This window comes from Arvicola amphibius, chromosome 14 (genome assembly GCF_903992535.2).
Source record: "Arvicola amphibius chromosome 14, mArvAmp1.2, whole genome shotgun sequence".
In the NCBI taxonomy this organism is placed as follows: domain Eukaryota; kingdom Metazoa; phylum Chordata; class Mammalia; order Rodentia; family Cricetidae; genus Arvicola; species Arvicola amphibius.
This window is the reverse complement of record NC_052060.1, coordinates 18963042-18975813: the sequence shown is the minus strand read 5'-3', so window position 1 is coordinate 18975813 and position 12772 is coordinate 18963042. Positions and strand designations below refer to the sequence as shown.

The following is a 12772-nucleotide window of genomic DNA, read 5'->3' as shown; positions in this document are numbered from 1 at the left end:
GATGGCTAAGAGGAACTGGAAGAAAGGCTTTGAAATGGCTAAGGGCACACACAGTGAGTGGGCAGCTCAGCAACCTACCTGGCAGAACAGTCCCACAGAAAGGAAAGGCCAGCACCCCACAGGTAGCCACGGAGCAGCCATTAACTGCCTAAGCCCCTTCAGATGAGGACCAGCTGTCCAGTTAGTCTTTAATTCGCCTGCTTAGGGATTTCACTTTAGTTTACATTTTAAAAAAATCAAATGAGTCATGGGGAAGATCCCTTAATAATTCTATTAGACCTCTAACTAATTGTGAATCTGGTTTGGAACCAGATTTAAATAAACTTCAAGAAAATAAAGAATATGGGGCTGGAGAGATGGCTCAGTGGTTAAGAGCATTGCCTGCTCTTCCAAAGGTCCTGAGTTCAATTCCCGGTAACCACATGGGGTGGCTCACAACCATCTGTAATGAGGTCTGGTGCCCTCTTCAGGCCTGGAGGAATACACGCAGACAGAATATTGTATACATAAGAAATAAATAAATATTTAAAAAAAGAAAATAAAGAATATGATCCTTTCTTTCCCACCAACTGTCACAAAGCTATCCATTCCTTTCTGCATGCCACACCATGATGAACACTCCGATTGGATGTTCACCTATGATCACTGGCTGTTCACCTCTGATGGCGTCTTGGCCCCTAAGGAGTGGCAAGGTCTGTTGGCTCAACCAACCCTGTAGCCTAAAGCCCTGGACTATGAAAAATGAACTGGGCCAAGGCAGAAATGGCAAGATAATGAGTCCGGCCCTAGCTCCCTCTCAGACATGCTTTAGAGCTCAGAGAAAGTTTCTTCACCACCACAACCCCCATCCCTCCATTTTCTGATCTGCAAAGCTCTGCAAACTGAAAGGCCTTTGCCACTTTGTAGTACTTGTTCTACATAAAATCTGGACAGATGCACATCCACAGAAGGGATAAGCAGCTTGGAGTCTCCCATGTGTTTCAGTCAAACCAGATACTATTGACCTGTTCCCAGACAAATAATGAGGTTGACGCTTGCATAGATCTGGCACTCCCCTTGCTATTCCTTCCATTTAGCAAGGGTATGCCTCACTGCCTTTTCAAGTCCTATTCATCCTTGAAGATTCAACTCAATGACTCCCTTTCACAGGGCCACCGTTACTTCTCCATCTTTCTTTCCTCTCTAATGGGCATCTACTACCAGTGAACAGTCATCTGGGTACATTCTGCAAGCTCCCTGAAGGCAGGAGCTGTACTTCACTTATCTGTGCGTTCACCCACAGGACTCAGCTCAAGATTCTGGGAGTTATTATCAGCCAGATGTTTGTGGAACTAAAATTGGGACCTAGGCTTAGGTTTGGATGCAGTTCCAAGCTATTTCAGGCCCCAGAATGGGTGGGGTAATAAAGGGAATGCTGGGACTGGGAGATAAGAGTTCTGAACGTAAATGTGATCTGGGCTTCAGAGACTGGAACAGCCCCTAGCAGCTTGTCTTCCTTGTCTAACCCATCAGGAACAAGGAAACATTGTGTCCTCAGGACTCTCTTCAAGATGACTCTTGGGCCTTTTAGGGACCTTACTTCGCCCATCCCTTCCCTATGACCCAACAAATAACTCAAAGTCCTAAGCACGTCTGTCAAAAATGGTTGGAGGGATTTTGGGGAAAGGCCAGTGTCTAGGCTCCAGGTCTCTAGCTTGAGTTACATACTTGCTCTTAGCCCAAAATGTTGTTGACCCTTTGTCGGGACTCTGGAGTGTGGAAGTGGCATGAGCTCATGCTGGAGGTCTGGGAGCTCTGTTCTCACCACTGCAGAATGGGACAAATTATGAGGGTGGGGATGAGGGAGGTTAACTCTTCTCCCTGGGAAGAGACCAGGCTTGCATGGGTGTGCTGGAGCCTGCGACTGCTCAGAAGCTGCACAGGCAGAGCTTCTGGTCATTGTGGCCTTGAGAGGATTATCACCTTCAGGGCAAGGAGGACTGCAGGCTAATCCTGGAAATCCGGACTGGCACAACGAGAGTTAGGAGGGTGAATGGTTAACAGTTTGTTGAAAAACAGGGAGAGTCCCTCCTCTAGGGGCCCAGCTGGCTGCAAAGCCAGGAGCAAAGGCTCCAAGGGTGATGCAATGGGGCCCGCCCTGTACACCAGAGAGGGTGAGGAAGGCTGACTCCCACCTAGCAGCAGCCTCCACACCACCAGCTCATGACCACTCTCTCCTCTGGTTCTGCAAACCAGCTACAGGGTGGGTAGGCTCGCAGGTAAAAACAAAAACAAAAACAAAAACAAAAAAAAAAAAAAAAAAACCTGTCTGCTTGAGCTGTGGGAAACTGCAGCTTCTGGCTGCCCTATTCCATGCAGCCTCTGAGCCTTTCGAGTCAAGTAAACCTTTCCACCAACCTTACATGTTCTGGAGTCTGTCCATCAGGTACCTAACTGGTCTAGCCAGCCATTCTCTATTTTGACTCCAAGACTACGTTCAGTTTTTGGGACAGGTGCAGGCCGAGGGTGGAAGTGTCAAGACTGTGGGAGGCACAGACAGTCTCTGATCTTGGCAAATTGGTACTTCCACCCTGTTAGCCACTTACCATCATCCTGGGAGAGGGTATATCCTGGATAAAAACCCCCAGAAGCTTCTTAAAAAACAACAACTCATAACAGCTTCAAGAATGGGCAAGCGTCTTTGAATTCTTGAGTTATACTGTTGTTCCCTTCTCACCTTTGAAAAATGACACAGTCTCCTGAGGAATATTTCTCAGCCTGGGGCGCAAAGAAAGACAGGAGAATTGGACCTCTCTAAAATATATTTGGTGACCCAGATTTTCTGACAAAGTTGTGATCTTAACTCTAAGCCCCATGAGGACAGGGCTGTGGCTGATCTGTTTTCTATGGGATCCCTAACACATCTCCTGTCATAAGCCAAGGTTATTAAAGTGACTTACCAGGCAGAGGCTAAAGTCCAAGGCCAGTTTCAAAATTTCTGCTATTATGGTAAACTCAACACACACAAACACACACACACACACACACACACACACACACACACACGGAGGAAGGGAATTTGTATTGGAATTCTGTCAGCAGTTCCTTTAAAACCTCCAGGCTTTTCTGCTGGGACTTACATCTTAGTAACTTATGTTTGTATAAATTACTTTTTGCAACTTCCTCCAAGCTCCCTTGTATTTGTTATCTGATTGGATTAAGTCATCACAAGCCCTAGATGGAGAGCTATTTCTTGTTTTGCATGGGAAACAGATCCAGAAAGATCTAAGATCATTGCGGCCACATTGTAAGCACAGTCTGAGCCTTCCTCTTCATCCACCCAGAACCCTGACACACACACACACAGAGAGAGAGAGAGAGAAAGAGAGAGAGAGAGAGAGAGAGAGAGAGAGAGAGAGAGAGTCAGACAGATCAGACAGACAGCCATCAGAAGCTCTCAAGTTCCCAGCACAGAATCTCAGAAGCCCTAAGGCAAAAGGTACTTGATCCAGCACCTTTGGATCAACTATCGTTGTTGACAACAAGAACAACTGCCCCTGCCACTTACATTTTGTTCCCTTTTTCTGTCCTGTGACCCAACTTCGTCTGTTTTGTTTGAAAGCCAATCACACCCACTCCTACTCCTCACTCCCAAACATGAAATTCAACTGCAGTGAACTGAAAATGACTCAAAATGCCCAATAACAGGAAAAACAGTTAAACTCATAAGGTAAATGACGAAATGCCAGGGCAGCATAAGCCATGACAAGTATGTAAGCCATCCCTGTGCATGGTAAGATTTTTGCAATACTGTGGTTGGAACAGAGAAGAAGCTACAATGGCAGGCACCTACCAATCACGTCTGTACAAATGAGCATCTGCAAATTAATAAGAAGCGACTGAGAAAGATGAATGAAAGATTTTTCTCTTTGTTGGTTTTCCCTATGGTGCTCAAATAATAAGTATTAAAATTTCCTAATGCATGTGGCAAATACGCTTAGCATACTAAGCCCAGAGGGCGCTGTTGGAGAGGAAGAATTCCTGCTAGCGTTGCTGCAGGGCCCTGCTGTGGTGGTCTAGAGATCTGCTCCAAGGAGACCCTCCATATCAATAACCATGCCAATGGTGCCTCCATGTCCAACACAGAAAAAGAGTGTGTGCAGGAAGGGCTTCTAGTATTACCCACATCACTACAATTATGGGGCACTTAAAGTGAGGCCTAGCTGACAAGAGGCAAAAGACCTACAGAACAACTATAGACTTTCGTGGGTACGGTGCCAGGCTATCTGGGAGTACAGAGACAAAAACTAGACTTCCCTAAGATGTAGGAGCAGTGCTCTCCACAACACATTAAACTCAAAGTGTTTCACGTTGATCCCGTATCTCATCAGCCTCTCCGTGAAGGAGTGTTTTCCTCCCCTTGTTCTCCAAATTGGTGATTACCAGCAGTACTCAGCCACGGTCCACAGGGCTCTATCAGGTCTGTCTCCAGCTTCAGCTTTTGCTCTGTGCTACTGTACCTTATGTCCTAAACACGTCAAAATAGTGCCAGTGCCCTTGGCATGCCAAGCTGTCTTAACTGTCCTGTCTTTCCTAAGACTGGCTTCAGCCTGGGTTTTCTCAACCTTACCCCACTGTCTACTGTCAAGACAGCACACGTAGCATCTCCACGTGAAAAGCCCCTTTCGCTCAGCCTGAGCCCCACAGCACCTGTTCCCAGCCAGAGGCTAGTACCTCATCTTACTAGTCTCTCAAGAAACATCTAGCACTGTTCCTAGTACATCTTCAACACTCAGGACAGCCGTGGAACTTAACCCTCATGTTACAGTCTGAGAATGGCACCAATGGGCAGTGTCAACACTGTTTGAACACCATACAGAATATGTTCGTGGACTGTAGTCATATAGCCCAGTATATGTCATATAGTACACCCATTGCATCTGGCTCTATAAAATATTACTATGCTGAATATGTCAGGTAGCTGTAGTACAATGGTCGGTACTTAAAAACTTAAACATATCAAAAAGGTATGTTTATATCAGTACCACCATGAACATTTGCTAAAAACACCGTAATAGCTGCTGTGTTGCAAGATTGTAGGAATGTTTCAATGCCATTGTAATCTTGGTTTGTTTTTGGTTTTCGTCTTGGTCTGCTTTCTATTGCTGTAATAAAAAAAATGAGCAAAAAGAAAGTTGGGGAGGGAGGAATTTCAGCTTACACGTCCTGATCACAGTCTATTATAAAACAACTCAAGACAGGAACCTAGAGGCAGGAACTGAAGCAGAGGCTATGGACTAACATTGGTAACTGACCTGCTCTCCATTACTTGCTCAGCTAGCACTCTTTATTTTTAATTCTTTATTTTTTTTTTATAAAAAATTTCCATCTCCTCCCCTCCTCCTCCCCCTTCCCTCCCCTCCCTTCCACCCATACCCCCACTCCCTTCCTCTCCAAGCCAAAGAGCCATCAGGGTTCCCTTCACTATGTTAAGTCCAAGGTCCGCCCAGCTCCCCCTAAGTCCAGGAAGGTGAGCAACCAAACTGACAAGGCTCACAGTGAGCCCGTCCATGCTGTAGAGTTCAAGCTCACTGCCGTTGTCCTTGGTTTCTCAGTCCTTGTCCACCGTCAGCCACATTCAGAGAGTCCGGTTTGGTCCAGGAAGACGCCCCCAGCTAGTTCCTTGGGCAGCTGAGGAGAGGGTGCCAGAAATGTTCAGCTAGCACTCTTAACCACCCAGGACTTCTTGCTTAGTTGTGTGGCTGTCTGCATTGAGCTAGGCCCTCCCACATCATCCATTAATCAGGAAAATGGTCCACGGACACGCCTATAGGCAATGTGATATAGGCATTTACTCAGTAGAGATTCCTCTCCCAGATAACTCCAGCTTGTTTCAAGTTGACAAAAATCTAGCCAGAAGAGTTTTGGTTGTTATTGTTGAGATGGGGTCTCACCATGTATCCCAGGCTAGCCTCAAACTCACTCTGTAGTCTTGAACTCTTGGTGATCCTCCTGCCTCACCTTCCTGACTGCTTGAACTACAGGTGTGTGCTACATGTGGTTCCATCTGATGGAATCACTGTTGTATAGTGTCTGGCATTGACTGAATCACCATGCACTATATGACTAAGCTTTATGAACAAAAGAATACCACGAATTTTGGGGTAGACTAACTATTAGATTAATCATGTGGAAAACTGCAATGCTGTTATACTTTAAGTATGATGATCTGATGGACCTTTGACCTCCAGCCATCCCTTTCTAGGGCAGGGTCTCCTTTGGTCTCCAGATCTTTTGAAAACTTACTACCACTGCAAACAACAGGTAGCCTTATCCTTAGGCCCCTCCTCTTCTCATACACTGGCCTAGGGCTATTTCTCTAGTCTCTATGTGCCTTGTGATGTTCTGAGGAGCTAACTTGCTTGCTGACGAAGGTAGTGCCAGGCATCCAGAAGGGGCCGTCTCTCCACTGAACCGTGCGAGGCTGGCGAGGCTGTCTCAGGGTTGGGCCTGAGGTAGGCATCACTCACTGGTTCTCACGGATGTTATGTTGCCACACTCCCTGGCTGGGCGAGCATTCTGATCTCCAGCCTACACCTTGGGGTATGGCAGTCACCAATACCTTCCACAGCGGCTGGTTTTCAGGAATGCCCAGACTTTGGGCTAGAATGACCCGCAGAAACCTACTGCCTCTCCAGCATCGGAGGGGTGCCCTTCCCACTGTTAAACCAAGCATCCTTGCTCATGCCCCCTAAGGCCAAATCATCAGCCTCCCTTTAAGTCAGTCACTTGGGTGAGGGGATCACGTGCCGGTCTCCATCTTGGATCACTCAATAATGCTCTACTCGCTCTAGGGCTGGTCCTGCCTAGGTCACAGCATCGGCACTGGCCCTGGGGGCCTGGAGTTAAGATGATGCTCTGACTCCTGGAGCAGTAGAGAGCCTACTTGGCCTGTGTGGATGTGCCTAGTGTTCTGATTTCATCTCTCTGCCCAGTGGCCATAGGATTCTCCAAAACAGAAGTCTGAACACTCAGAAGAGATGAGAGAATCCTAACGTTTTAAGACATAGGGGTCCTTTCAGGCACTTCAGTGACCCTCTTCTAACATCCACGTGGCTAAAGGTCTGAGTAGTTAGGACAGGCTTTTCAGAGGAAGAATTCAGCAGTTCCAGAAGGTATTTCACACCTTCCCCAACCCTGAACATAAACTGATATGGGTGGGGGGGGGGGGAATGGTGTCTTTTCAGATCACAGCTTTTTTTTTTTGATAGTGTTGATCCTTTAAAAAACCTGGTAAAGCCAGGCATAAATGGCACAGGGTAAGAGTTCAAGCCAGCCTAGGCTTCAGCAGAGTGAACCTCTGTCACAAACAAACAAACAAACAAACAAACCACAACCTGGTGAGGTGCTGGATATAAAAAAGCAGACATGGAGAGGAATTTAGGGGAAAGGTCCCAGGAAGACTTACTCTTAGCACAGTAGAGAAGAGTCTGGCTTCTCAGAGTCCACGGAAGAGAGGAGAAGGGTGAAGGAAAGGGACGAAAAGGGAGACGCAGGAGGTAGCTAGATGTGTAGCAGGAGAGAGTGTTGTGGGATCTTGTGGCCATTGAGAAATCCCAAGGTGGTGAGATGGCCAAAGTAACTTTCCGAAACATTTCAGAAATGTGATTGAAGACTGTTTGCCATGTGATGTAACCTCTCCCCTGTGACCCACAAACCTTCACTAAAAGTTCTGCTGCATGTTATAGCTTCATTTTTGTGGTTTAGGGGTGGGAGTTGGAAAGAGAATGGGCTGATGGTGACAGCAAGAGCTAAAGGAACAGTCATAAGACTGGAACGGTGAATAAAATTTCAGATTAGGCAGCGAACTAGAGCCAGAGGTGACCATGAAAGCCTAAGTACCCTCGGCAATTCACAGAAATCCTGGGGGACAACATTGTACTTTCCACAGGACATAGGAATTGGAGCCAATGTCATTTGAATGATTTGCAAAGGACAAACTAGCTCAGCTGACACCAGCTTCCAAACAAGGTTTCCCTTTCCAAATGAACGAATTCTTGGAAAACATAAAAGTGCCACATGCACCTCTGATATCCAGGGTCTCACACGGGGACTGTACACAGTAGAATCCAGAAACTGTGAGAGCCCTTCATGAACGCCCTACAAGCTCACTGCGAGTGGAGCTGGCAGGGAGAGACCAATGCCTAGAGAGAGCACACAGCGGGAGGGTCAATTTGGCCTGAGCTTTTTCTCAATCTGCCCTTAGTTCTCTACCCTCAGATCCATCAACCCTATCTTAATGACCTATTCACATCGGCACTGCAGCCAGAAGGTTTTGTAAACAGACAAGGCCCAGGAGGAGATAGTGATGGAGGTCATAAAGGGTTGTGTAGAAACCAGACGGCTCTCAGCTTGTTCTGCCCCCTATGAAGTCAAAAAGCAAACACTGGCCCTTGAAATTGGGCTTCTGGTCCAAAGGGTCCAGCCATGGTGCGGGCTGCGAGTGAGTAGGCTGTCCCAGGAAAGGTCATAAGTCCTGTGGGACTCTGGCCTATGCTCCCAAGCATTGCTCTTTATACGGTGCCCCCTCCGCCCCTCACCCCCACCTCCTTACCCCGAGATCTCCTGGGAAATTCAGAAGTCCAAGGTCGCTCAGTCCTGTGGCATCTTTACAGGGAACACACAGTAGGGCTGATGGCACCACCTGGTGGCGAACACGCTACAACTCACCCTGTGAAGCTCATCACCCAGGAGCAGCCAAGGAGGAAGGAACTGTTCTCGCAGCCAGGCCCAGCGTGGCGACGTCACCAGAGTGCGCCAATTCTCTCCGCCTCTTTCCCCACCCCCCTTGGGCCTGCCAGTACTTGACGTGGCGTCTCCGCCCTCTACCCTTACTTTGCGTGCGTGCTTGCGTGCGGCGGAGGTTGCTGCGCGGGCAGGTCGGAGCAGCGCGCTGCCGCTTCTGGTTGTTCCGTGGCCGCGGTCTCCGTCCGGCAGTCTTGGACGGCGGAGCCGACGAGACGCGCGAGTCCCAGCCCTTCAGAAGCACAAGCAGCTCGGCGCGGGGCCTGGCGGGAAGGCGGGCGAGCGCGTGGCCGAGGGTGCCGCGCGGACGGGCGAGCGCCCGTGAGGGAAAGAGGCGGGGGCGGCGGGTTAGCCGCGGGCCGGGCCGGCCGGGGGGATGTCGATGCCTGACGCGATGCCCCTGCCCGGTGTCGGGGAGGAGCTGAAACAGGCCAAGGAGATCGAGGACGCTGAGAAGTACTCCTTCATGGCCACAGTCACCAAGGCTCCCAAGAAGGTGCGGAGCTCTGGGTGGCGGCGGGGTCCCTCGCGGAAGGGGCGCGAGCAAGCCCCAGGCCCAGGCTCGGGTAGTTCGGGACTTCGGGCTAAGGGTTGGGGTGCTAAGAGACCACTGACACGATATTGGGGGTGGCCGGTGAGCGGCCATGGGCCTATCTGGGGCCGAAGAGGCCGCTCTGACCTCGCTTTTCTTTGTCCCTCGGCCGGAGTCCTCCTGGCTCTTTCTGAAGCCCGGGAGGGCCAGGCCTTGTATTTGCGGCTGAATTTTTCTGGATGAAGGGCCTTGAGGAAGAGATTGGGAGGGGATGAACGGCTCAGCTGACCCCTGTGACCTCTCTAGGTGATGGGGCTGTGCAGGTAATTTCCCCTCTAGCGAGTTGGGAAATCAGGCAGCGCTTTTTCAAGGCATCTCTTGGGGAGCGTTGGCCGTTTAACCAACAACTGCGTGATAGATTAGAGGCAAGAGGAAAAGCTGTATAAACTGGCTTTTTTAAAAAAAAAAAATCAGCTGAAGGCTCTAGAAGCAACAAAAGATTGAAAGTCAAAAATGATTTTCGCATCCCAGTCTTCCAGTTGCTTGGAAGAATGCGAGAACGGGAAATTTAAGGGTTGGAGACAGTAGACACTGCCATGGATGCAGGTTGATCCCAGTCATGTGAATAGATCATTTAGCCATCCCTCCAGAAAGAAGCTTGGGTAGGTGGGAGAGGTGGGTGGTAAGAAATGATTGCTCATTCTTTACTGCACTCGCTGAAGCAGAACAAGTTCCACCTATTGTGCTGTGGGTTGAGCTTCTCTTGCTCTTGGAAAAGGTGATCTATGGAGGGCTGAGTTTAACTAGCCCTCTCCGCGGTGGCATTGAGATCCCCAGAGCTTTCTGTCAAACATTACTCGACTCTACACCTTGGCACCCAGTTAACAGTAGACCAAAGAACCTTTGCCAAGAGGTGACCTTCCTGAAGCCAGCGAAAACCAGGACAAACATTCCCCTCTTGTATAAAGTCATTTCAGAGCTAACCCTGTCCTACAGTACTTGTTGGGGTTCGGGGCTGGTATAAATTCAGTAGAGCAAGGTTTGCAGGGGTAGTCAGCCCCGAGGTCCCTGCACCTGAAGTAGTTAAGTTGTTCTTAGTGCCTGAGAGGGCTTTTTCCCCCTCCAGGAAACGAATTAATAGACAAGTCTAGCAAAGAGAAGTCATCACTGTGTACTTAAGCTTAATTTTCTCACAAAATTGAGATCCTTACCAGTAGGGCCTTTAAAAGATTCTGGAAGATCCCTTGATCCTAAGGGATCCAGTCGACCTCGTTTTTTAGTGCTCTCATTCCTCTGATTTGTTGGAGAAGTGACCTTTTGCAATCTGCACTATTTGGATACGCAGTTCTTACAAGCAAAATGCTTGCTTAAGCATGGTACCTCAGATGAGTTAAGGGAAAGAATAGGGAAACCCTGATAGCCTAATCCCTCTGGCTCATCTCTTACCATTAGCCCACCTTCTTTTGTCTAGTTACTTGGAAGTATTTTTATTGTTCCTTTTCTTTATTTCAGTGTAACTATATTCTTGCAAGCCGATACTGATAAAACCAAAATCTGTACTATAAGTTGTAAACTAGAGGCAAGGACTCTTGCTTACCATTATCGCCATGAAACCTAGCTCTGTACCTTGCACACAGTACTCAATTGTTAATTGCCAGTCTGGCTAACCAGTAACTGAAATGCTGAATGCCAGCAGCACTAATATCCCTTTCCCTTTCTTCTTCCTGGGAGGAAGATCACAAATGAGTATTATTGTGAAGCCAAGTACTAATGACTTTAGAGACTCCCATTAGCTAAAATAAGCAAGTCTGCCAGGAGTGTGGGAAGACCCTGTTGTAAGTTTCCATTTGCTAGTATGTGCATCTCCATGTTATTAATCTTGTTCTTTGAACTTTATTGTGTGTCATTTACGTTGTACTTATATTGAAATGCATTGCAAAGACTAATTACCCTTCCCTTAATGATGATAAAAGGCATTTATTTAGTTAATGGACCAGTTAAGAACTAGTCAAGGTCATGTAGTAAATTCTAGGTAGTCTGGTTTTGGGTATTTTATCCTTCCTCGGAATTGCAGCTGGATTTATGACTTAAATCACTTTTGTACCTCTTCCATGTGACGATTATGTGACCAAGTATGGGAAAGGTGAGGGTGGGCGGAACTTGGCATGGTACTGGATAGTGTGAGAAAACAGCCTTTTTCAAATGGTGTAGTCCTTTACCCATGAGGATTCCAGCTTGACTCTAAACCAAGTAACCCGTGGGTCATTCCCATTCCTGAGGCCCCGCTGGAATTGAGGATATTCCTGGGTCAAAGAATATAGGTGACCTCAGTGCTTCTCAATAAGATCAGATCCTAGTGTACTTTTTTTTCTCACCAGCTTTTATTTATTGTTTGCTTTGCGGTACAGCATATGTAAAAGTGTATGCATCTTACTATTCAACGTTAATGATACCCAGTTTTGTATCCTTATTACAGGGCTTGTTGGTTTGATTAAGACTTGAAATAATTGGTGGTCAAGAAACCAACTATTAATTGGTATTCCCTTAAGTGAATAACTTGTGTGCCTCAGTTTCCTCATTTGCCTAATAAGTACCTGTTTGGAATAGATGAAACTAGAGACATTTGGAAGTTAAGATAGCAACAGTAATTTCTTAAAGTATATTTTATTACCTCTTTTTAAAATTTATTTATTTATTTTGGTTTTTCGAGACAAGGTTTCTCTGCAGCTTTGGACCCTATCCTGGAACTAACTTTTGTAAACCAGGCTGGCCTTGAACTCACAGATAACCTGCCTGCCTCTGCCTCCTGAGTGCTAGGATTAAAGGTGTGCACCACCACCGCCCGGCTTAAACATTTTTTACTACATTAATTTATGGAGGGAAGACACATGTGCCACATAGTGTGTGGGGAGTCAGAGGATGATTTGCAGAAGTCTCTCTTCTCATTCACCTTGTGGGTGCCAGGGATCAAACTCACATCAGACTTGGCAGCAAATGTTTTTACCTGCTGAGAATCTTGCTAGGCCTTTTCTCATTTGAGGTAGCTTGTAGGAGGTCATAAATACAATACCATAGGGAAGACAAAACTTCAGACATAATGGGGAAAATTATTAACCTTGAATATAATTAATGAGATTGGTTACTACAAGCAACTCTGTAAAAACATGCCTAAGAACGTGTCCCTCAGTAGACATGAGAAGTAATGGAAGACATGCTTTCCTGACCTAGAATTATAAAGGCGGTTATCACGGGATCTCATTGGGTTGTTTTGGTTAAACTCACATGGTAAAACTTATTCACAGCTTAAGGTGTTTTCGGGTAGTAAGGTCCGGAAAGCTTGACGTGAGAAAGGAGTCCTTGAGTTGTAAGACGTGTTGGCGGTAATTCGAATCAAATACATCTGCTACATTGTTGCAGAGACAGTAGCTGTTTTCGGACCTTCAGAAATTGACTTTG

The 12772-nt window shown here is 47.1% G+C and overlaps 1 protein-coding gene and 1 long non-coding RNA gene across 3 annotated transcripts in view; one reads left to right on the top strand and one right to left on the bottom strand.

The window, feature by feature from the left end:
* Window positions 1-8768, bottom strand: part of LOC119801392 — an 86789-nt gene extending 78021 nt beyond the window's left edge. The window contains exon 1 of the long non-coding RNA XR_005283178.1: window positions 8594-8768. This is a non-coding gene — a long non-coding RNA (uncharacterized LOC119801392). The remainder of the gene's footprint in view (window positions 1-8593) is intronic.
* A 119-nt stretch (window positions 8769-8887) lies between these two features.
* The window catches only part of Ahcyl1 (adenosylhomocysteinase like 1), a 34760-nt gene continuing 30875 nt past the window's right edge, over window positions 8888-12772 (top strand). The window contains exon 1 of one of the 2 annotated variants that reach the window (XM_038311968.1): window positions 8888-9280. In XM_038311968.1, coding sequence (XP_038167896.1) covers window positions 9161-9280 — 120 coding nt within the window. In that variant the 5' untranslated portion in view covers window positions 8888-9160. The remainder of the gene's footprint in view (window positions 9281-12772) is intronic. The other variant, XM_038311967.2, reaches the window with a different exon arrangement.